At 35.8% G+C, this 25,760-nt stretch overlaps 2 protein-coding genes across 4 annotated transcripts in view; both read right to left on the reverse strand.

The window, feature by feature from the left end:
* LOC121421011 (rho guanine nucleotide exchange factor 39-like) overlaps nt 1–4,906 on the reverse strand; it is a 17,215-nt gene extending 12,309 nt beyond the window's left edge. The window contains exons 1-3 of one of the 2 annotated variants that reach the window (XM_041615595.1): nt 4,798–4,899; nt 1,870–1,915; nt 162–236 (exon numbers count right to left, since the gene is read on the reverse strand). In XM_041615595.1, coding sequence (XP_041471529.1) covers nt 162–225 — 64 coding nt within the window. In that variant the 5' untranslated portion in view covers nt 226–236; nt 1,870–1,915; nt 4,798–4,899. Of the gene's footprint in view, nt 1–161; nt 237–1,869; nt 1,916–4,797 lie in introns of both variants that reach the window. The other variant, XM_041615594.1, reaches the window with a different exon arrangement.
* An 8,039-nt stretch (nt 4,907–12,945) lies between these two features.
* LOC121422139 (transcription factor Sox-6-like) overlaps nt 12,946–25,760 on the reverse strand; it is a 45,391-nt gene continuing 32,576 nt past the window's right edge. For both annotated transcript variants that reach the window (XM_041617032.1, XM_041617031.1), the window contains exons 5-8: nt 19,142–19,320; nt 18,420–18,495; nt 17,862–18,026; nt 12,946–16,304 (exon numbers count right to left, since the gene is read on the reverse strand). In XM_041617032.1, the coding sequence (XP_041472966.1) occupies nt 15,919–16,304; nt 17,862–18,026; nt 18,420–18,495; nt 19,142–19,320 (806 nt within the window). In that variant the 3' untranslated portion in view covers nt 12,946–15,918. The remainder of the gene's footprint in view (nt 16,305–17,861; nt 18,027–18,419; nt 18,496–19,141; nt 19,321–25,760) is intronic.

A 25,760-nucleotide genomic window follows, 5' to 3' on the forward strand; every position in this document is an offset into this window, starting at 1 on the left:
CTGAATAACTAATATTAGGCAAAGAAAATAAAGAAGAAAAACACGGAAAATTGACAAGGACAAGAACATTAATGAAACTGGAGTTAAGAACAAGAACAAGGGAAACAGGGAAAAAAGAAAACAAATTGAAAGAGGAAAAAAAGAAAAAATGAAAAACTTACTCTTCTTTCTCTTCGAGCTGGCTCCTATACTGTCCTTCTTTCTTTTATCTCCTGTCGTGGACATTAGTACCTTGTCTGAGAATAACAAATCAAAATGTTGAATTATTACAAGTCAAGTGTTAAAATTTTTTGTTTAATATGATAATAAATTTCTAATTAGGTGCACGAACTGTGTTCCAAGTACAAGTACATAATATTAATACACCCTGTTTGTTCACTTAATCTAGAACCAGACTGTAGGTATTTCCTGTATTTCGTATAAAGAGCAAGCTGGTGTAACAATTTTATCTCTTTAAGTGTATCCTCATACTGTTGCAGAATAAGGAAAATCAATGTAATAAAACCAAAAAAAATTACAAAATCCTGTATTATTTAGAGTGATTTTTTGAAAGTCATTAATGACATCATGATGATCACAGTAAAAAGAATGCGCAGTTTGCCATTGAAACTGATGCGCAAATAGGAGTGCGCAGCACGATGCTTGAATACGTACATAATACGGCCTCATATTACGTGGTTGAAATCAACACTGGGCATTAAAAACAACAATAGCCAAACACCTAACAGGTATGTCCTCATATTACCTGGTTGACGTTGTCGTTTGTGACTCAGTCAAGTAGGTACATTAAATAGGGGTTTGTCTAAAAAAAAATTGACCAGATTACAGAATTCATGAGAAATATGGCCCACTAAGAGTTAAAGGCGTATATCATGAGACTGTTCAGATTATGTGCCATATAAAATGTTATTTTTGCAAAAGTGTATATAGGGAGGAATTATTATGTATTTGGTTAGTATCATCATGCTATAATTATAAAAATAAAATATTCCAAAGTTTCATAGGAAAGAACAGGAAAAATTGTTGTGAAAGCTTTCCAACTTCCAAGTAATAATGACGATGATTAAACGTCACATTACTTGTCAATGTTAAATTATGATATCAAGACTGTTGCGTTAGTTATTTAGTATCATATAAGGTTGATAACGATTCACCATCTACTATATAACAAAGTATTGACTGTGAGGAAAAAAACATTTGGGGACAAAAATATTTTTTCTTTTAGATCAAGTTAAATTCTCTCTGTCAATTTAACTTGATATCATCAAATGTTTGTTGTTGAACAAATCACTAGTTCTGGGTTAGTTGACAGGGTGTTCAGGATTCATGATCTGAAATTGGAGTACAGTACTAGCATGACATGAATGATGTGAATAAATTCCTGTTCTTCACCTCAGCTTTTATGATTTTCAATGCAGGAGTTGCATGTGATCACCAATATTGTATGGGAGTAAAACATGGTGTTAGAGTGATAACAGGATTTTGAGTACTGAGAGAGCAACGGTGAGAGCGATGTGTGGTTTGAAGCTGATAATGGACAAGAAGACCAACATTTTCATGCAGATTATGGGTTAGGAAGAGCTGGTGATTTAGATGACGAAAACAAACAAGAGTACATGTATAATAGTTTGGACATGTGTTGAGGAGTGTTGATCATGTTTTGGGAAGGGTGCTTGAGTGCATTGTGGCCGGTCAGAGGGGAATTCCGGGAAAGGAGCGCTTGAAGAAAAAATGGCATGTCGTGGCAAAATAAATAATAATAGAAAGATCTCCAAGGTTGATAATAAGCCCATTGGTTTTTGTGGCTGGATAATAATTGTGAAAGGCTATATAAGATAAGGATGCTGCATAACTCATGATCTTGTGTACCATTTTCGTGTATGTTCTCTCATACGTCAACTTCACTGGAAATTAACTGTTGAAGGAAAAAGAAAACCAACAAAATTGTAAATCAACTGGTTCGAGCCTCTGAGCTGATTGGCTCATGAGCTGCCAACCTGAAAAAGAACTTTTAAGTATTTTTAAAGCTGAAAATCAGTATTTTGGCAAGGAAATCAGTATTTTCAAAGAAATACCATAGGACAACACATAAGACTGAAACTTTAGAAATCAGTATTTTGATTGAAACCATCAGTATTCTTCTCATTTTTCAGTACTAAATACGGAAAATCAGTACTACTTGGCAGCTCTGTGATTGGCTCATGAATTTGCTCTATTTTATTACTTTGGTTTTAGATCTAACGTTAGAGTCTACATTCTCACTATCTTAGTGCCTTTTTTGTCTCAGTTACAAACACTTTGCAAGTGCCATCAAAGCAAGGGAGATCTACATGTACACTGTAATAGATAGAATCTACATGTAGTATTACAGTATACCCAGTTGCTGTGTGTCCGGACAGGTTGTGTCTGGAGGATCAATTTCAGAAAGTCATTTGGAAAAATTTACTAGCAAAGTTTCATCAATTTTTAGTACAAAATGTTAGGAAATAATTAACCCAGGGACTCGTCGGTGTAATATTAGGCAGAGGGTACTCTCCAAAATGGGGTAGAATGGGGTCGCAATTTAAGCACCCCAAATAAAAGGGGAAAAAATAAATTACCAATATGCACTTTAATACCTTGATTATATATGGATGAGGCCATGAGGGTCTATCCAATCGTGTAGTTACACAGAATCCTGACATCAAGGCACAAACTGGACCCTTAAAAAAAGGGAAAAGTTCTGTCTCGTTCATTCTCCTTCTTGCAAAATTTAAAACAAAATGGCTGATCGATACTGCGAATGAATGCGACATAGAGGTCTAACTTTTCCTTTTTTTTGAGGGTCCAGTTTGTGCCTCATGTCAGGATTCTGTGTCGCTCACGACAGACTTTCATCCATATCCATATAAATCGAGGTAAGTCAGTAGAGGCGCTGGTCAAAAAATTGGGATTGTCCCAGAAAACAAGGATATCCTCATAAACCAAGACAAATCATGTCTTGATTAATTGAGACTGTCCTTGTTTATGGGGACATTTTTTTTCATTCCCCCTACAGGACAAAGACATCAATTACGGGAATTGAGAGTGCTAAAAATAGATTCAGTGACCTCAATTCCCCCTAGTTCACGATCTATTTTTCATGACTTACTTTAGAGCCAACATGGAGTTCCTCATACTTATTAATAATTTGCTGCCGATTTCAAAACATTGCACGTGCATGCATGAGGGTCTGAGCTCGGAGGACTTGGACCTTCGCGCATGCGATGTTTTGAAATCAGCAGCGAATTATTTATAAGATACGCATGAGGAACTCTATGTTGGCTCTAATTCACCATTTTTTAGACTGATAGAAGCATGGAAAAGAACAAAACTTTGTGTAAAGTACTAAGAATATTAGTATGAATTGTTTTTAAATTTAAACAATTAAAGATCATGATGTTGCATGAATTTTATATTTTCCCCCCATAAAATCCCACCTTTGTCACTTGGAATATCAGAGCGAGTTCACGGGCTCGATGTTCGGGTAGGTAGAGCGTAGTGTAGCGGTCGTGAAGTGGAGTGAAGCCTGCGCAAACATCGCATCGCTTGTTGAGGTACCATTTTACGAACTTATTAATATTATGGCCATTGATGATTGAGATTTCATTGAGTCCACGGAGTCTGAGACCCTGTACTCTGTAGGCTGTACAGATCGAGCTAAAACTTCGGGTTCTGTATTTGGTGAGTGGAGCCAACGGAATTTGAATTGTTTTTAAAGAAACAAATTAACAACCAAATTAACAGAGACCGAACTTAAGCTTTTGGTCTACAAGTATGGCAGTGAGTCCAAACTTCACACGTGTCCAGACTCCATACTTCACGGACGGTCATTATCTCAAAAACTAGCCAATATCCTTAAAATCTGACATCATCAACGTGAAAAACGACCTGAAATTACCCTTCGATGAAAGTTTCTTTATGATGAGTTCAGACTTCAGTATTCATGAAAATATTGGCAAAAGATCGGCAAATTTGTCACCGCTAGCGCCCCTTTTGTTTTGAAGAAATCAACAAGCATCACGATATCACCATTTTGCAAGCAGAAATCATCAAAAATGTGAGTTAAATGTGGTAGGCCTACTAGGCCTAATCGATTCCATAGCATTTTGCCATCAATCTGATATAAAATATAATAATCATATAAATATTTCACTTTTTTTTTTGGAGCTTGAGTTTTTGTTTAAATCTCCACAAAAGCTTTGGTGCGCGAAGTTAGGTCACAATTTTTCTTAACGGTTTTCCAGCACAGCCCGCAATCGCCGATCGGAATATTCAATAGAATTATGAGATCGCGATACCGGCGAAACCCCTAGCCTTTAGTGTAGCCCCTTGACCTAGAAATAGATCTGACTAGGCCCTAGGCCTACTTTCACTTTAATTATATTTTCGTCCATGATTTTATATTTTACGATCTTGCCGTCAATGTGCTAACTATTTCTTGAATTGGTTTTGTATAATATAAATTATGAATATTTTGTGAAAAAAAAATAAGCTTGATTAGGGCCTAATATTTTTGAAAAAGTGCGCGAAGTTTTGACACCCCATCAAGCAACCGGCGGTGCAGTGCACGCACGTGAGTGTGAGTAGCCACCGGGCGCGGGCCGTGCCGGGTAGCTGCCCCTTCGGTCGTCGTTAGGCGGTCCGGGCGGCTGTGCTGGCGCGACTGACAAAAAATCGCGACGAACATGTCATAAGACACTTAGATTTTACATATGAATATTACAAGCAAAAATCAACTTCAGAAAGTCATACAATAAATTCTAAGGAATTACATACCACTTGGCATCAATGATGAAATTAAATTTAGAAAGCAGAATTACGCCGTTAAATGTCAGATGATGTTCAGTATTTTGAAATTCAGCGGCTTTAAATAGATATTTGCATATTTCAAAAGGATGAGATTTGATTGGTCGCAAACTTTTACGGTACGGTGGTCGCAAACTCGCTTCCCCTAAAATAAATGAGAAAAATTATTTAACAAAATATAGATTGTGATTTTCTATAAATATGTCTATTTTCACTCCCATAAAAAAATTCATCCTTTTGCTATATAATCTGGGAACATTGGCATGCCGGAACATTATTGTAGAAATATCAATCAATTATTTTTATAATATATATGATATAACTTCTGAAGGTTTCCATGGCGAAGAACAATAGTGTAGTAGATTTCACGGTACACCATGTATCTTTCTTGGGCAAATGTTGGTCCTGAAAAGGACCACCCAATTGGGTGGTCCTTTTCAGGACCAACATTTGCCCAAGTAAGATATATGGTGTACCGTGAAATCTACTACACTATAATATATATGATTATTACTTTGTCATAATTTAAATAACTAAAATGTTTATATTTTAAATGCAGTAAAATATCAATGACGTTCTGAGAATATGATTAAATTATAAATATTCATAATCCATGGTATGCTCTGTAAAACTTCCTGTTTGATAAAGGCTTGTTATGATAGCAAATGCAGAATTTCTAAAACAAGTTTACAATCAGTGAATCAAATTGAAATATTTAAGTAGCTTTGAACTAGTTACAATTGTTATTATCAAGGCGGATCCAGGTGGGGGAGGTGCACAGCCAGCCCTTGCCGCCCCGTCCCCCATTTGAAAGTGAGGACCTTTTTCTTTTTTTATGCTTATCAAATTTTCGTGGGGGAAAATGTGCCTCCCCCTTAGAAAATCCTGATCCGCCCCTTGTTCAGAATTGAAGCAGAAACCTGGGGATGCCAAAGGAGCATTTCATATTTAATCCAATACCATGTACTGTAGGAACTTCACTTCTGAGTTAATCAAAATCAAGGAAAGTTGTCATATTCAGGATTTTTCCAAAGGGGGGGCACATTTTTCCAAGGAAAAATTTGACAAGCAAAAAAAAGGGGGGTCTTCACTTTCAAAGGGGAGGGGCACACTTCTGTTTTAACGGAATTTTTAAATTACTGGATCCGCCAGTGGTCATATCTGACAACTTGTAAGACCAAAACCTTGATAAAACACTCCCCGGATGATCCACTGAACTCCCCCCCCCCAATCCACCACAATCCATTAGAATTTAAATATCATTTTTAGATCTTAGAACAACTGGCATCATTGAAAAGGTCATATGCATTCATCATTAAATGCCATTTAATGAAGGGTCAAGTCCACCTAAGAAAAATGTTGATTTGAATAGAGAAAAATGAAACTAGCATAACGCTGAAAATTTCATCACAATCGGATGTAGAATAGGAAAGTTTTATCTTAAGAACAAAGCCTTATCTTAAGAACAAAGCCTTATCTTAAGAACAAAGCCTTATCTTAAGAACAAAGCCTTATCTTAAGAATAAAGCCTTATCTTAAGAACAAAGCCTTATCTTAAGAACAAAGCCTTATCTTAAGAACAAAGCCTTATCTTAAGAACAAAGCCTTATCTTAAGGACAAAGCCTTATCTTAATAAAGCCTTATCTTAAGAACAAAGCCTTATCTGAAGAACAAAGCCTTATCTTAAGAATAAAGCCTTATCTTAAGAACAAAGCCTTATCTTAAGAACAAAGCCTTATCTTAAGAACAAAGCCTTATCTTAAGAACAAAGCCTTATCTTAAGAACAAAGCCTTATCTTAAGGACAAAGCCTTATCTTAAGAACAAAGCCTTATCTGAAGAACAAAGCCTTATCTTAAGAACAAAGCCTTCTTAAGAACAAAGCCTTATCTTAAGAACAAAGCCTTGTCTTAAGAACTCATACAAGACACACTCGTCAAAAACCAAGAAAAAACTCAAATTTCACACTCCATTATTTTCCATACTCTGTCAATTTTATTCATTTTTTTTTCAATGTCATTTTTTTTCCATTATTTTTTTTCCTCCCATGTCGTAGAGAAGAATACATATTAGCCTATGGCAGCACAAATACAACCAGTCTACAGGGAACAGGTACATTAGATCATTGTCGTTCTCTTCAGGGTGAGCAAATAAAAGTAAACAAAAATATTCACAAATTATACTATCAAAGAGACAAGATATGATAAAAACAAAATATAAGGTTAGGTAAGCTTACATATAGGTATTACAGTACAGCTTGGTGGTATCGAGAGGGTGAAAAGCGGTCATATCATGTATCATAAGTCTTTCACAGAGTCACAGGATTTGATTGTTTGCCCAACATAGCGACGTATATGATTTACCTATTAGAAAAGCAAACCCGTGACTCCGCCACCCTCTGTCGTTGACAGTCTAACATCTGACAATATATGGTATGATCATGCACTGTAATACTCATTTTATATATTTTTGTAACCTCGATCCCGAGTTACAGAGTGATTGGCGATATGTCAGAGCACCCTCATAAAATGCTGCTATGTTATTTCCTTCTATTTAGACAATTAAAAAACTAATTTTGGCAATACAAATAAAATAATTCATAATTGAAGTCAAGCAGCTTAGCACCCCATACATTTATTACACATCTCCATAAACATGAACATCTTCGTTACTTGAACTTTTATCCAAATGGAACATTTACACGAAATTCACTCTATCAATATCTGTTTCATTTTTTTTTTGGTGTAGGTTTGAGCACCGGTGTTGTATTAATTTTTTTTACATTTGAAGGGAAAATGAAAAATGAGATCAAATTAAAAAGTGCATTCGAAAATGAAATTGAAAACTTCATGACAGAACGCTCCAACCTCCAAATGTCCTTTTTTCATCTTGAAAGTGACATTAACACATGCCATGATTTGTAGACATGAAAATTTGACATGCAATTATTTCAGATAATGAATGCACAATTAGTTATTTTCTTTTTGTTTTGCACAGACCATGATTGTTTTACACTGTACATGTAAGAGGATAATTAGGGTATGGTCTGAAGGAAATAGAATACCTAATTACAAAGCATTCATAAACACATCATTTTTTTTTTGGTTATAACCTTTGTGCTTATACTTTAAGCAAACCTAAAATAATGTCCATTGATGGACATGATAATCATTTCATTAAGTACATGTAGGTGGGTCTCAATTGTAGCACTGTGTTACATCAATCCAAGATGGCTGCTTTCATGCAAGCCTAAAGCAAGTCATGTGACTGCTCATGAATATTCATAATTCTATCAAAATTTCACACAAATTGGTTTGTTTTTACTCCCAGGAAAATCTATGCAACCTTTTTTCTTTCATTGTACAATTTACGATGGCATTTACAAGGGTATTACAAATAATAATGAAAATACTTTATAAGAGCAAGGTCATTCGTAAAAACTCTCTGAGGCTGTGTTCATACTTATTTTTTCAGAGGCAGAATGAGTGCTTTGAAACTCAAGGTAAATGCAAGAGAAAGGTTAAGTAAGAACACACCCTTGCCTGGTTCTGACCCATAATAGGTAAGTATAGACACAGCCTTGCCAGTTTCTGACCAATAAAAGGTAAGTATAGACAAACCTTGCTTGGTTGTGACCCATAAAAGGTAAGTATAGACACACCCTTCCTTAGTTCTCACCCATAACAAGTAAGTATAGACACATCCTTGCCTGGTTATGACACATAGACGGTAAGTATAGACAACCCTTGCTTGGTTCTCACCCATTCAAAATGTGAGTATAGACACACCCTTAATATGATGCGGTCATAGCACCCTTGCCCATGTAACCCACAGTATAACATATTTTAACCCGTAATACTTCACAACACCTCTTGAGATAAATGAAATAAGAAATATTTACAGAAGGATAAAATGAAGAGATGATAATGGCACACTTGGAGTTCCAACACAAAAACATATTTGAACAGTACACCGCAAAAAGCGCTGGTGTTGATTTAACACCAGCCCTGTATCTATGTAGGAAGACACCAGAGGTGTTGAAACCACACCACTTCAGCTTGAGGCTGACACCAGATAGGTGGCTATACAACACCAATTCAGTGATAAATCAGCATTGGTTTGATTCTAGACTGGTGCTCTGTCAACACCTTCACGGTGTTTTCGGATATGGGTGTCAGGCTGGTGTTACATTAACACCAATGATTTTGCAGTGTGATAATAACAATAATCATTTGATATACATCTTTCACTAACTCTAAAACAATTCATCATACAATAACTTCATATTCTGGTGGGAGAACAAACTTGTGTTTTCGAGATCAAGATGCTTTTTTCTAATTTCAATTAAAGTTCTCATATACATGTACCACATCACTTTGATGTGATTTGTTTTGTAAAGAAGGATTTATATAAGAGTTTCCTCTACTTGGATATAGAGAAAAATGATGAAGAGAGAAAAGTTGAAAAGATGAAAATAAAGTTCTGTTAAAGGAGTTATTTCCGTGTAGACAAATTTACCAAGCTATCTACATGTGTGATAAGGGTGGATAACCGGAGACACATTTACGGCGTGATATTGACATCTTTATCAACATTTTAAACTTCTTGTATTTTCCTTTTTAGCAATGTACTTTTGGTCTAACATGTCCCATACTCGTAATATTAACACATACTAGTAAATAAAATAATGACTGACCGCAACATAAGCTAATATTAAGACAAACTTAAATATAACAGATAAACACATGAAATTATAGAAATCCATGATCGCATTTATAAAATGTTTATTCACAAAGAAATATGATTAAAAAATAACACATATGATGTGTATGATGTATACAGATGATACTATGTACATAATTGGGTACATCATGTACAGTTAATCAACTGAAGTGGTTGAAATAAAGAACAGAATAAACCTAATCAAACTGACATCGATTATTAACAAATTAGTCAAAGGGAGAGTTCACCCTGTCGTAAAGTTTGTTTTCATGAAAGCAGGAATTATAAAACCTATCAACGCAGATTCAGTGAAACTCCATCGAAGAATGACAGAGTTCAGGATTTTTTTTTACTATTCAAAATGGTAACATATGCGAGCAGCTCCCTTTACGTCATATGATAAGTGTTATTTTCCTGGAAAACTGCATAAAGTGTGATATTTCTTGGAGAATTCCATGAAATGTAATTTTCTCAGAAAACTGAAAATGATGGGACTTAATATCTCTGAGAAACGGGGCAGCTGCTGGCAATGGACTATTCATTATAGAACTTTCATAAACTATAAACATTAACTCATCTGAGTCTCTCATTTTTCTGCTTTGATTAAAACCAACTTTTGTGTCAGGGTGAACTCCCCCTTCTTTTTAAGACAGAATGAATGCTTCACTTCAGCAACATCAGCTGCTATGAAACTTGAAAGAATTTGTTATTTTAACATCATGAATTAATTATTCACTACACAGACAAGTCCAGTATTATTTACGATAAATGCAGTCATTTCTAATTTTAGCTCTGATTCGATCAGCACCGTCAAACACTATACATGAGCGTCAAAGCGAAAGCCTTTGTACAGGTTATAGAGCACTTAAGCATATCATTTTTGTTTTCCGGGTGTTGGCGATGGGGGTGGGGGAGCGAAGCCCAATAATCATTGGTCAAAATGAAATGATATATGTGTATAACGAGGTATTTGAGAGCAAAATAAACTTGTAGTTGAGGTAGCAATTGACTTTGTGGGAGTTATAAAGCTTGACAGATCTTCTCTTAGTGCTTAAGTTAGTCATTAAAGTCATTTTGACAGATATAATAAAAAATATACCACTAATTAATTGCTTTGGTCATTTATTTAATCTTTACACAAGGAAGAGCGGAGAATAAAGATATTAATTTCAGGTTGTATCACCTTTAAAAGATTGTTTTACTTGGGAACAGTAACACCAAAACAAATAACATGATTATTACATAATAAATTCATCCAAACTTGATTTACAACAGAAGAAAACAACTTTTCAATCAAATATTTCATATGGTAAAATAAATCTGCTCTGTAATTTGGCACAAGTTATAATAAAGTTTGGGAAACATGAAAAAAAATTGGCTTCCATTGCTTTCAGGTTTAAATTTAAACGTAAATGGAAAAAAATACCACAACTGATCATATATCTCCTCATAAATTGTCAACATTTACGTTACAGATTAATAGACTTCCAAAATACACATCAAAATCACATTGACATTTTTTATTCAACGTGGAAATACACACTTAGTAGAAGTCTCTTCTTTATAGTGTTTGGAGTTCCTTCTTATTAGTCAATATAAGCAAAAATAATGGAATATATGTCTATAATAAGAACCTGAATCATGTTCATTTCATGTAAATCAAGAAAGAAAAAAAAATTGTTTGTGTTTTTGTCCAATGATGTTTTAATTGGTTTTTCTTTCATTCCGGGCACTTACGTCTGGAATTCCGGGTCATTCTGAATATACCCAACTGTAATAGGGGGCTTTTCAGTCAGCCAAACACTTTGACAAGAATGCCTTTAAGTTCAATACCAGTTCAATGCCAGAAGGGCTTTGATACAGTGATATGTTTTGGCTGCAAACAGACTATATTACATTTTCTCTCTACCTTTCTTCGAAATCCTCCAAATAAGACAAGCAAAAGGAGAAGGCGGTCTTAATACATACCTTAGATTTATTAACAGATATTATTGAGGTAGAAGCAACGTAGTCAAAATCTCTAAATCTATATTGGCTTTGTGATAAGTAAATCTATTTCTCTCATAGACACGATCTGTAACTGACGACATAAAACACAAAATTATCTCCTCCTCTCGTAGACGTAGATGCACCACAAAAACGCCAGAGTTAATTGAAAACCAGCTTGATAACTAAATAGTAAGACACCATATCAGCTTGGAAACGAAACCGGTTAAGAATCAAATAAAATCAATCTCAGTATTTCTATTTCCTTTATACTTCATTTTCCTCTCTTTCAACAGCTAAGAGGCAATTTTGCGATTTTGCGGTATATAAAAATTGTTTATTATTATTATTGTATACTGTTTCTATCTAGCATTCTGCTCATTCATGCGATTTTTCTCTGATGAGCTTTTTTCAAGCTTTTTAATGCTATTTTCCCAATTTGTAACACCAAACACTTACGCCAATCACAGCTGTTTTAACACTCATGGGTGTTGTTAAAATGCCTGTCTGGTGTTAGCTCCAAAACCAACTAAATGGAGCTGTTTCAACACTTGGTGTTTTCCTGTATACTGTAGTTACCAGGCTGACTTACAAATTTAAACTGGTGTTTTTGTTGTTTTTTTCTTTTACATGCATGAGTACCGCTTAGCTTTGATAAAACACTGTCTTTACATTCATTGACAACCACAGACTTATATGCGACAAAATAGCACGCTCAGCTAAAATAGACCAGTTCGTAGTTACTTCATGGGCAATTTTGGTCAAATGACCTTTCATTTCTTTCATCATGATAGGCAGATTTCAAAGCAAGATATTACGTAAGCTTGCCTTACATAGCGGGATGAAGAAATTGAATAGACCAGGTGACTAGAATAGCACACCAATGAACACTTAATGAAGGTATTTGTTGCATTCCTACTTTGAATGCATATCTTAGCATGTTGCACAATGTACTTGACAAACTGTGAAATACCAGTCGTTCGTGGAAGCATTGTTTTTTGTGGATGTAAATGAAAACGACAATTCAAAAGAATATATGAATAATCAAGACATCAAAGTTGATGCTTATCTCATTAGATTTTAAAGCACCATGTCACTTTAGTACAAATGACCTTCTTCTGATCATGCGTAGAATCTTTTGATCATGCGCAGAAAGGAACTATGAACTGGCTTATTCACAATGATCGTAAACGGACAGGTTTGCGTTGATACGATACCAGCGAAACAGAGGCGTGGTCATAAAATGGCCTGCTACCCATAATTCACTTGGAGAGTTAGAAAACAGAAATATCCATAAATTTGTAACATCAACCTTACATAATTTCCCTAACTTTTCTGCCAAGAATAATTAGGTTAAACTGATTCAATAGAAATGCTGCGACTCTTGGCCAACTGCTTTTTGGTCAATTCTTGTTGCTGGAGCAGACTGCAATACTGTTCAAGAAATGTAGGTAAAATTTGTTTTTCTTCAAAAATGTGGTTTCAAACAAGGGCCAAAAAAAGTACAAAAAATTGATTAAGATTATTTCATAACCCTGCTCAAAGAAAAATAATCCAATATGTGCAAAAATGGGGCTGGGAATATTGGAATAATTCTCATTATAAAACTTGAAATGTTCTAATACTTCAATAATAATGAAAAACTGAATTGTTATTTTTACACTTTTTTAATAATCCACCCCCTCAATCATTCTGCATAAACATAACTAGGAAAATAGGAATTTAATTATAGCTTTGATTTTTTTTTCAATGAGGCATTTTGTAGAAAACGACGTTGGAAGGGTTGCTATAACAACGACCTCACGACCTACATTTCCATGACGACACGGGCAAGACAGAATAAGATATTTCTACGCCACATAATCCACAGAAAATGCTAGGGTTAGGACGATCAAGCACAGACACACTTTGCAAAAACCATGGTGTTAACACTAAACCAGTCAGTGTTCAGAAAGGACCACACCAAACACTTTACACCAGTGTTAAATTCATGGTGTTAGTTGAACTCCTATTGGCGTAACATATAATAACACATTCAATCTTTTTGGTGTTCTGGTATAATTTGGTGTTATGTTCAATTTCATTGGTGTATTTTTAACAGCAAAGGATGTAGCCCTCTCATGACACTATCTGGTGTTGTGCTTAACACCAAAGATCTTACAGTGTACAATCTACAGTTCTGAGTTTTACTACAGTACGTTACACTACTAGTATCTAAGACTAATATTTGCATTTATGTCACATGTCCATGTATATTACACATAGATTATCGAATGCAAGATTATCATTTTGACACTAACACTTTCTCCACACATTCCAATAGACAGAAGCACATTGTTAACACCACAACATCGATTCACACATTATATTGCCAATTTGAGGATGTACAATGATTTCCCTTAAATAGCTGAAAGTAAAAGGGTCTCATATCTCCCATAATGCATTTTTGTGTCATTTACAAGAAAATGAAAATTATTCACACTTTTTTTTTCAACACTGAAAAAAATATGTATAAAAAAGGGGGGAAAAAGTGAGAAATTGATGTGAGTCTGGATTATGAAGATTGAAATGATACTGGCGTTAGGGGGGAGGTAAAGTAATAAAAAAATCAGGGTCAACAGAAATGAATACAACCATGGGTGAATACAATACAAAAATACTGCAAAACACGAGCAGGCAAGATTAGGGATGGGGCAAATAAAACGACGCCAAAATAATGCTATGGGACTGATCATGCTTACACACTGTAATATGTAGCATGATAAAGAGTTTGGGAATCTAATACAGGTCATTTCCATGTGTAAATATATAAATTATATGAAATACCAAAAATACAGCCTAAATAGTGTACTATAAAAATGGTAAATACTATATGTACAAGAGTCACAAACTCATACTAAAGAATCAAGGTGAAAAATCGAGCATAAAAAGTTCAATTTTCTCAAAAATGGAAACTAAATTTGTTTGAGAAAAAGTGTCACCAGGCTAACGAGATCTACACGTACATAACGGGCCGAAAAAGAAGATCGTGGTATTCCAATACACGAACAGCATGGTTGGAGGCCTCATAAATAATTCATGACAACTAATGCATAATTCATGATGTGTATAATCACAATCCACAATTCGTCATTCTAGCTCATACATATTCATCAATACTATTAAGACAACTGTCACTGTGTCCACTCATGATAGATATATTTATATTTATATATATTTCTAATATCACCATGCTCTCTTATAATTCTTCAGTCTAACACTAGCACTGACACAAATATGCATTTCTACTATCTAGTCCATAGACACGTCCAATCACACTATATATTATGCGTTACACCATGCAATAGTCACAAATATCACACCGTTTAAAACCACATGAAACGTATGAGGTATGGTATAAAAAGCCGTCATGATAATCTATACTCCCATCATTATCCTCATTATCTTAATCTTACAGCTGATCACTTGATTTGCGTCGATTCAGTTGCAAACGTAATTCTTGCACGTCTTACTTGTTTTGTCACAGTAGTTCCTCTTCCTTTTTTTATCTTTTTTTTTTCGACTGTATTTTAGAATTTTTGTACAAATACAACCCAAATAAAAAAAATTTGAGCATTCACAACTACAGTATTTACAACGATACAAACATATTTAATACAAGGAAGTCCTGTTCCAATTATCATTTAAGAACTATTGCGTAGTTCAAGTCAATTATAAGAAAGAAATACAAACGATTTTGAAAACATTCTAAACAAGAATTGTAACGTTATTGAAAAATAATGACCAGTCGGCAAACATGCGTTCGGATGATCAGTCATTTATTCTTTGAGGATAGCACTGCTTTCATGATATTTCTCCTTATATTTGACACGCACTAAGCTGGATAATACAGATAAATATGTCAAAAAATAGCTGCAAGAAATAAATAATTCATCTCCTTTCTATCATAAATAGTATATGTGAACACATTCTATGCGTTCTTGTCAGGTGATGTATGTCAGGTGGGTGGTCACATGATCAAGTTCATAATAGACTACAAGCTGCTATACACTGCCAATCTCTTATACTACTCCAATAGCCACAATTCAAAATATTAGAACAGTACATAAGAGGCAACAGTCCATTTATATTTACTGAGCTGACCTATCCGTTAACGCTTCGCTTTGCTGTGAAATTTCTTTGTTGAATATGCATGTTCCGCCTTGATGTAAGGTAGGCGGAATGCGTGTACATTCACAGGACATTCTTAAGCAGCATTGAAGTCTATTAGAAACATTTGATAAAAATAATCAAGAGTATAAAACAGAACAAAAACAAAAAGAAATCATACATTTTACAAACTTATTTGTAAAAAAAAATGAACGAAAATGGGACGCATGGTCGCTATCGATCTGACGAGATTCCATTTTCCGATTCGTACGACGAGGTGTCGACCATGGTAGGAGGCCTGATACCAGCTAGCGTATACCCGCCTGATGAATCCAGCAACGGAAACGTCGGTGTGTTCAGCGTCGTGGCGATAGAGGGCGCCCTGATCATATGCTCCCCATCGCGCGTGTAATAGACATGTCGTACCTCCTGACGCTTGGCTCGCATGAGAGCCTTGTATTCGCCGATCTTGAGTTTCTTGCCGTCGATTATGCACGTGCGCTTCGGGCGCGGCTTGTATTTGTAATCGGGGTATTTTTCAAGATGTGCCTTGCTTAGTCTCGCCTGTTCTTCGTAGTAGGGTTGCTTCTCTGCATTGGACATCGTCTTCCATTTGGAACCTACATAAAATCAACAAATGTTTCTGATGAGTAAAATAGTAAAAACTATATCCATGTTTGTTAATTCATTCAACATTCAATAGTATGTACTATAAACCTCTCTTTAAGAATGGCAAATAATCCTTTCCTCTGATTGGTCGCTTTTTGGCACAAGGGGGCCCCCAAGGCAGTTATGCCCGAGGGCATGGTCCGGCCGGTGCGGTACCCGGTATCCATGCCTCTCATAGCAGTCCATATATCTATACCATTCCATGATGCTATCTTTTATTCAATAGAGTCTTCATCTTGGAACCTAAATAGAAAAATCAAATCTTTTGATAATGGGAGAGTAAAAGCTATTCCATGATGCTATATCTCATTTAACATTTAATTGAGTCCCTATTCAAAAGTCTTCCAACATTCAATCATTTACTGTTAAAGCTGTTATATTCGTGTAAAGAATTTCGCGGGGGTCCCGACATTTTCGCGGGTTGTTAAAATCACGATCGGAAGATGTACGATACATTTCCACAGCATTTCAAAGAAGCAAAACTAGTGCAATTCATGTGCAAATCTACACTCCTCAAAGTCACCATGCTGATATGTTTTTTGTACATAAATATGTCCCTGTAAAAACAGTTACAAATTGTGGAAAAAGTGGCCTAAATTTCACTTTTTTAACCTTTAGATCTAAAAATTCATCATGCCACAGGATCTATAGGGTTAAGCAATCTTTGGAATTTGTGTTTGGTTCGATTCATTTTTCAAAAAGTTGGTAAAAAGTGCAAAATTGTGGAATTTTGTGAACAGAATGTTCACCTTCAAAATTGTGGTCATGTGACTTATGAATATTAATGAGTATGCAAATAGCTACCAATACGTGTGTAAAGAGTCAATCAAATGACAATAAAATCAAATTGTTTCATGGACAATACATTTTATATTACAGTGAGTGTATGAATATTGATAAAATAATGTTAGAAAATAGTTTAGGCACTGATTTTGTTTGAGAAATTAAAAAAAGTGAAATTCTAGCTAACTTTTTGAATCACTAACTGTACTTTCTAAGCCTTATTTTTGTACATATACAGGTGCATATCTCCATTTTCTCAATATGCAGGATGTTTTCAATAGCAAATCTTTGCTGTTGGGGGCATTGGCTCTGACTAAGAAATGTGACAATATTTTGCGTGTTGTTAAATTCGCGGCCGATCGGCAATCCGCGAAAATAAAACCCCGCAAAAATAACAGCTCCTACAGTATAAAAAAGATAGTACAAATTATCCCATGATACTTTTTTTCTATTCAACAGTCTTCAATTTGCACCTTGAACAGAAATATTATACGTTTATGAGTGGGATAGGGGATAAATACACCAGGCTTTGGAAAGTATGGTAGGAATCAATTATCTGATGTTGGACTGGCAATTACTTTTTTCTGAGGGCCGAAACCCCAAGGAAAAAAAGTAATATTACCAGTTTGACAGTATATAATCTACAAAAATTGTACAACCATGGTTTCAAAACAACCTACATCATTTTTTAATCAAGTCACTTATGAATTGTCAATATTATTTACCCAATATTTTGCTGATGTTGGAGTTGTGCATGTCAGGATGCCTGGCTAAGATCTTTCTCCTTTCCTCTTTGGCCCAGACCATGAATGCGTTCATCGGTCGCTTGATGTGAGGTTTGCTGGCTTCGGCCTTGCGCGAATCCCGATACATGCGAGCTATCGTTCCCGCTGTAGAGAGATGAAAAGACAGAGATTGGGATTAAGATTGATGGTTGACTTATTATTAACAACAGGTGATCGGGTGAAGAGGTAAGCAAGAGATTTTGAAACATGCTGATGATGGTGATGATAACGATGATGATGGTGATGACGATGATGATGGTGATGATGATCATGATGATTATGATGATGATGATGATGGTGATGACGATTGGTGATGATGATGATAATAATGATGAAGATGACGGTGATGATGATGATGAAGTTGATGATGCTGATGATGATAATGATGAAGATGAGGAGGATGATGATGATGATGATGATGGTGATGATGATGGTGATGATGATGGTGATGATGATGATGATGATGATGACGACGTCCTCGATGACGCTTTAACTTACCATGATCAACCTGGATATCGATCTTCGGTCTCTCATCTTCTTCAGTAAGATCAATCACTATTCCTTTTCTGCTCAACTGTACAATAAAAGGAAACAAAACTTAATTAAAAATCCCATATCAGGGCACTGATACAAGAGCCAAATCAAAGCTATAACTTATCATACTGGCTCAAGAAAAAAGGATCAAGATTTGACTTTGATTTCTCATTTTCCATAATCTCCTGCTATGAAAACCTTCTTTCTAAACACTTCCCTAAGAACAATCAGCATGACATAACCTTCTCTTTTTTTAGAAACATTCATATATTCTCCTCTGACCTCACACTGCTCTGCGGTGACAAAGCACAAAAAATTTTCTTTAAACCTTGGCTTGTACCAATAAAGCTAGCAATCAATCACAGGATGACTACCGGTAAATCCTATGAAATGACCAATCGGATCTTTGTTGTATGCACGTATTGTTTCGCGTATCCACTATCAACCAATCAGAAACATTGTTTGAAATTTGAAAGTAAATGCAAATTTATGTGTAATAATATAAGGCTTGATCTGTGATTTTTTGGTCATAAGTTACATAATAAATGAGAGGGTTTCATGAAGCGATTGATTTTCACTGACATATTCGCTCTGAGCCAATCAGATGCCAGGATTTCAGTAGCTTATAACAGATCTTTGGTTTGTTTACTTCATGGAGTGCTTCCCAGAATTACAGTTTAGCTTACCATATCTTCATCTTCACTGCCACTTGTATTTCCCATTGTGATGTCACTAGAAGAGTAGGATCTGATTGGTAGTTGGTTTGTGAGTGTATCAAGTGCTATCTGTTCCTTGTCCGATGGTGATTTGTCCCCATAGTGGCCATCTGCGTTGACGCGGTTTAGAGCATCGGCAAGAGAACCAGCTAAGAAGGGATAAGAAAGGAAGATGATTAATTTAAAAACAAGAAACTAAGGACAGAGCTAAGAAAATCAAGACACAGATACAAACATTTCGGAAATTTGCAAAGGGGAAGGGTAAAAAAAAAAGAAAAGGTAGGATAGACGGAGTAAGATTAGAAGATAAGAAATGAAAAGGTATGAAAAGTTAGGAGAGAAGTAAGGTAAGGAGAGGGGTAAGTAAGTTTGGAGAGGGGAAAGTAAGGAGAGGGGTAAGTAAGCTAAGAGAGAGGTAAGTAAGCTAGGAGAGAGGTAAGAAAGTTTGGAGAGGGGTAAGAAAGTTTGGAGAGGGGTAAGAAAGTTAGGAGAGGGGTAAGAAAGTTAGGAGAGGGTAAGAAAGTTTGGAGAGGGGTAAGAAAGTTAGGAGTGGATATAGAAAGTTGGTGAGTAAACAGATAGTTCAAAAAGTTAGAGAAGGGTAAGGAAGTATCAAAAGGAAAGGAGTCAGAAAGTAAAGAGAGGGGTGAGAAAGTAAGGAGAGTGGTAGGAAAGTAAGGAACAGGGGTAAGACAGTAAAAAGAGATGTAAAAAGGTCAGAGCATTGTAATTAAGTCTCAAAGTCAGAGGAATAAGAATGTAAGGAGAGGAATAAGAGAGAAAGGAAAGGGGTAATGGGAAAGAGGGTTAAAAATAAAGGAGAGGAGAAAGAAATTAAAGAGCAGGTAGGAAGGAATGGAAGAAGGCAAGAAAAGAGAGTGGGTAAGAAAATGAGAAGGACTGAAAGCATTGCTTGGAACAGAAACATCAGTCAATATTGGTGTTTGTGAGACACCCTTCAAAATAGGAGCGGTCAAATGATTTGGGCATGCTGCAAGCTTCTAAGGAATCAGCAATGGCATGAATATTCATTTTCCAATCATAATAATTCAAAGTAAAAATAGCATCCATTCATACACTGTTTGAGGCTACAGATTCATTAGCAAAGTTAATCAAGGCATGGGCATAAATCCAAGTGGTGAAACTCCTGGGGGAGGGGTGATCTTTTGCTTCACCCCCCCCCCCCACATGAATAGCATGACGTCATGCATATACGCCAAAGAATCAAGGAATGCAAATCAGCTTGATGCATGAGTTTTTGCTTACAACTTGACAGCAGCTACATGTACACCACTGTATATTTTTGATAAGTTAGCTCATGGTAAAATCACATTTCTACTTGAAATCAATAGAAAATAATTTGTAATAAAAAAGGGGAATGGTTGGTTCTAAAATGCAAAATGAATTGGGATGCAAGGTAGCGGGGAGGATTCGTTTCTTGATTCTACACCCGGATGCTCAAAAGACATGCCGATTGACCTATGACCCCTGTCTCACCAAACTGCAGCATGCCCAAGGATTCCTCGGCGCGTCTCAGACTCAGCAGGGGGAGGTGAGCTGTGTTACAAGATTAATATGAATATTCATTACTTGTTAAATATTCATATAATTATGATGCAAAGTTCACTAAGAAAACACATTTCAAGAATATATTTAGGGGGTGACAAATTTTGTGTAGTCTAACCCTGTAATGAAATCGGGAATATCAACAAGGGCTATATTTTCTTCATAAGTAATAGATATTCTGACTTTTAAGATTCATTTCATTCAGATTCCAAAGCTCATGCATATTTATGTACACTTTGTGTGAAAAATGAAGAGTCCTCATTGAGTTTAAATTTAGTTTAGTGATAAATCTCATGTTATATTTATGTCCTCATGAATAAACAGTTCATGAACTTTTTCTTACAGAAAGCTAACTCAGTCATGATCATTGTTTATAACACTTGGACATGGTCAGTACTATTCATTTAGCAGTACATGTCACGCATATTCATGAACAGAATGAATATGGTTCCGCAAGTCATCCTAACTAAACCTTTACAGCTCATGCATATTCATGAGGAAGATTGTGCAACTATTCATCAGTAGTACTTATCCACCATGTACAGTGAATGAATATTCATGCAAACATTTTGAAAAAGAATATTCGAGTAGTATTCACTGGGCTTGTAAAGTTCATGCATATTCATGAAAATATTTTGAGCAAGGGTCAGCCAGTTAGCTTGTCAAGCTCATTCATATTCATAAAGAAGTTGTTCAACTCATTTCTCAGTTGTACTAATTCACCTTGCACAGCCAATGCATATTCATGAGCAAGTTTGGTCAGCTCTTCATCAGTAGTACTCATTCACACAGCACAGCTCATGCATATTCATGAGCACACTTTGCGCAAGGTTAAGTCAGTAGTAGTCGTTGACAATACAGGATATCCTGGCATTCATGCGGTCAATTAGGAACCTGACAGCTGGCCTAACGAGGGAGCCCTATCTTTATGTCACAGGTACCAGTCGAGCCTTATCTTTCGCATTCCCATACTTCCGAGAGAGTGCATGTTAAAGACCTCCCTTATTTTCATTTCCCCCTGTCGTGTTGTCAAACTCCCAGCCCACACTCTTCCCCCCTCTCTCTCTCCCTCTATCGCCGACAATCCACGATGAATCCCCCCTCTCTTCCACCCCTATTACTCCATCTGGGATCACAACAGGTCCATATGAGATTATCTCTCAGATTAATAGAATGAATGAATGTTTGGAATGGTTGTCGGGGCATGAGAAAGCACGATTTTAACTTTTCTCCCAGATGAGCCCACTTAATCCGCCTTGTACATTACGACAGGGCATGCCCTGGGAAGTACATTCAGCGCGATGTACGAGATTAAGCTCGACGTTCCTCGAGTGACACATCCCCCTTTTTATCTTCAACAAACTTTTTCTTTGCCTGTCTTTATCCAAGATCAAGTTTTGATCCGTTTTGAAAAGCAGACTGGCTCAAGTTTACAGATGGAAAAGACAGCGGACGTAACTTGGGTTAAAGGTCTTTAAAAGGCCAAATAGATTCATTCCAACTTCAGAAAAACTTACGAAAATAACTACATAAATGACTTCTGTTAAGATTATCTGATGTCTAAGGGGGTGTTGCAAGAAAACATTTGCGATCAATTGCACATATGATGTTGGAATCGATCACTAATTTGCAATTAACTACAAGACATGATTGATTTAGGGACCAAAAATTGCAAGTTTCTTGCAACACCCCATAAATGTGACTTGCAGATAAAAAAAGTTTACACTGGTCATAATTGCAAATTTATTATCATTATTTATGTTATGTGCAATATCAAAACCAGACAAAACTTGTTTATTTGTAACATATAAAAAGTTAATTATTAAGACACAGGGGATACATCAAAGGATGGTACATGTAATTTCTGTCTCAAAACTGGTTTTCTCCTTTGCAACTGCATTAAAAGTAAGAGATTTAAATTTGATCTTTACAGAAAAATCAAAACCTTTTTTTTTTAATCTTATATTTTCTCCTTTTCTTAAGTTGTATTAGGCAAAGGATATGGTTCTTTTCAGATGGGAAAAACCAAAGACTTCTGGGAGTGTTTCACAAAGCACCTTGACAATGATTTTCACTGACAAATTTGCTCTGAGCCAATCGGATGCAAAGATTTCAGTAGCTTATAACAATTTGTTTTCATGAAACCCTCCCCAGGATGTGAGAATTTAGATGCAATTACCACCAGCATTCATGGATAAGTAGGACCATGCAGCAGTAATTCTAGCATTTCCAAAATAATCGCTCGATATTAATTCATATCTCATCCACCAAAGTTTTCTTGGACTCTTCACACTAAGAAGTTTTTGTACCCTCAATGAAATACTGGTACCAACCTTTTGGCGGTGTAATCTTGCACCCTAGGAGGAAAAAAGGTGTAAAAATGCACCTATTTTTATTTGCACCAAGAAATGATTGTTTATATTCTAAAAGGTGCAACTTCACACCATAAGGTATATAATAGTTGATATTAAAAGGTTCAAATTTGAACCTCTATTGAATGGTTCATCTCTGCACCCTACAAGTGCTAATTGAGCCTGGCCCCATAATGCACATTTAAGAAGGAAACAAAAATTAATTGCAATATATTCCTTGTAAAGGGTTATCATCTACATTTTTTTTAGTATCTTAATTATCTTCTGTAGACTTACATGTACTTGTTGATGGTGTGAATTTATATGGTAAACACATAATGTGTATGTACATCATAGAATTGCAAGTATGATTTTGAATACCAATAAAACACATTAAAAAAAAAGAATTGCAAGTATCATACATTCACTTAATAACATGCCTCCAGAAACTATTCATGGTTTCTTTCTTAAATCTTGAATTCTGATGAAAATATAAATTAATAACTGTCTTGAAAAAAAAAATAACTCAATGTTTCTATATTAAACATGGCAATGATCTAATAAACCACTTTAAAAAGTCCCTTCAAAGCATTTTTATCAATACAGGCCAATAATGGCAATGTCGCTTCATCAAACATTTCATGAAATCTCAAGAAGTCTAACCATTTAATATGTTCAATATTAAAATGAAATCCATCTTGTACGAAATGGGGGAGACAAAATCAAATGATAGCATCAGCCGTGAACTTTTCAATTTAAAAAAGTCATCATTTTATTAGCCCGATGCCACGAACTGATAAAAACTCGCTCTAAAACAAATTCCATTTTCTTGCATCTATTTGTGTCTATGTCACAGTGTTGTTTAATAGAATAATAAAAATGGCCTTGAACTTTTGAATATGATGAAGCGTAATGAGCAGTGACACTATATCTGTTTAAATGAAAGGTTTGAATAGGAGCAATGTGGAAGTTATTCATTTAATCATGTTTATTCGCAAACAAATTCATCTGACTGACTGTTACTGATAAGGGAAGGGGGAGAGAGTGGGACAAAGATAAAAGGAAATGTGAAAAAGGAGGAAATAGAAGGGGGAAGGAGAGATACAAAGGTGGGGAGGGGGAGAGAGAGAGAGAAGAGAATATAAAAAGAGGAGGTAAAAATGAAGAGAGGGTGGAAGAGAATAAATGATGGAGAAAGAGGGAAGGATGGTGAAATAGGTGAGATAGAGTAATGACAGAGAGAAGAGAATATAAAGAGAGAGAGAATAGAGGGAGGAAGAGATGAAATAGGTGAGATAGGGGAAATGAGAGAAAGAAGAAGAGCCTGCACATGACAGAGAGAGATGGGGACAGGATAAATGTTGAAATACAGGGAAAAAAATGGGAAAGGGATAGACTGGGGGGGGCAGTGAAATACATTGCTGTACACAGTGCGTGACCCCCCAAAAACATGTTTAAAGTGGTGTTTTTTCAGTTTTGGAAATAATTTGGTCATGCTTGTGTACAGCAATACATTTGACCCCCTCCCCATTTCACACCCCTGAGGGGGGTAGAAATGAGAGAGAGGGGATGAAAGAGATGAATTGGAAGAAGGGGGAAGGATAAACAGAGTTGAGAAGTGTGAGAGAGAGAATGGCAGAAAAAGGAGAATTATACAAGCGGAGCAGAAACAGAGAGTGTGGAAAATATAACTATTGAAACACATGTGAGAAAGAGAGAAAGCAAAAAGAGAGATGGCAAATAAGTGATGAGATAAAAAAGGAAAAAAATCATAAAATTTTGGCCAAACTTTAAAAGAAAAGATAAGAGAGAGGGTTTCAAATAATATCAGACACAAAAAAATGTCCCACTTGACCAAGGAGACCTTATATTGGACTAAGTGTATACAAAGTTATGTGAGCCCCTAAAGCCCCCCCCCCTCCCCAAAACAAAACAACAAAAAACTGTTGCTAACGTCCAAACTGGTTTATACACAGCATCCACTAAATCTCTATCATCCTAAACCTGCCCCGTCTTACAAAGTGTTACAATTGATCCTATCAGTCTTAACTCTATGGAAATCCAACAATGTCATAATTTTTATATAGGAAATATTGCAAAATGTCCTTTGTTTACAAAGGAGAACACACCAAATTGTCAAGAAATCAATGAATTTATCGATACATTCATATCTAGAAAATCTTTTTAACAAACATGCATTTTATATGTTCACTTTGCTGGCTTTCCATAGTTGCAATTGAAGGATCAATCGCAACTCTTCGTTAGACGAGCCCCAGGAATGCTAAATGATTACCCCCCTGTCCAAATGCACAGGTGGAAGTGATTGGTCTGTAGGTGTACGCGTTTGAACCCTACGATATCCTCCCGTTCTGACATTTAGAACCGGCTGGTTTGACGTGGTTCAGACGACCCCATCATCGAATACCACTGGACTAGAACTCCTAACAAAAACACAATATTTCTCCTCCTCCTCCTCTGGCCTCCCTCTTTTATCACCCTATAAACTGTCATCTGTCATTATCATTCGTCTATATGCAAGCTAGTACATGTAGCTATGGGGGGGTGTGATCCAAGCCGTTGTTCAAAAGAATCTGGAGAATATCAGCATTATAATTTATCTTGTGACTGTGACAAATTCGAAAAAGGTTTTGAAAAATGATTATACATCCAAT

The sequence above is a fragment of the Lytechinus variegatus genome, chromosome 9, assembly GCF_018143015.1.
Source record: "Lytechinus variegatus isolate NC3 chromosome 9, Lvar_3.0, whole genome shotgun sequence".
NCBI classification, from domain to species: Eukaryota; Metazoa; Echinodermata; class Echinoidea; order Temnopleuroida; family Toxopneustidae; genus Lytechinus; species Lytechinus variegatus.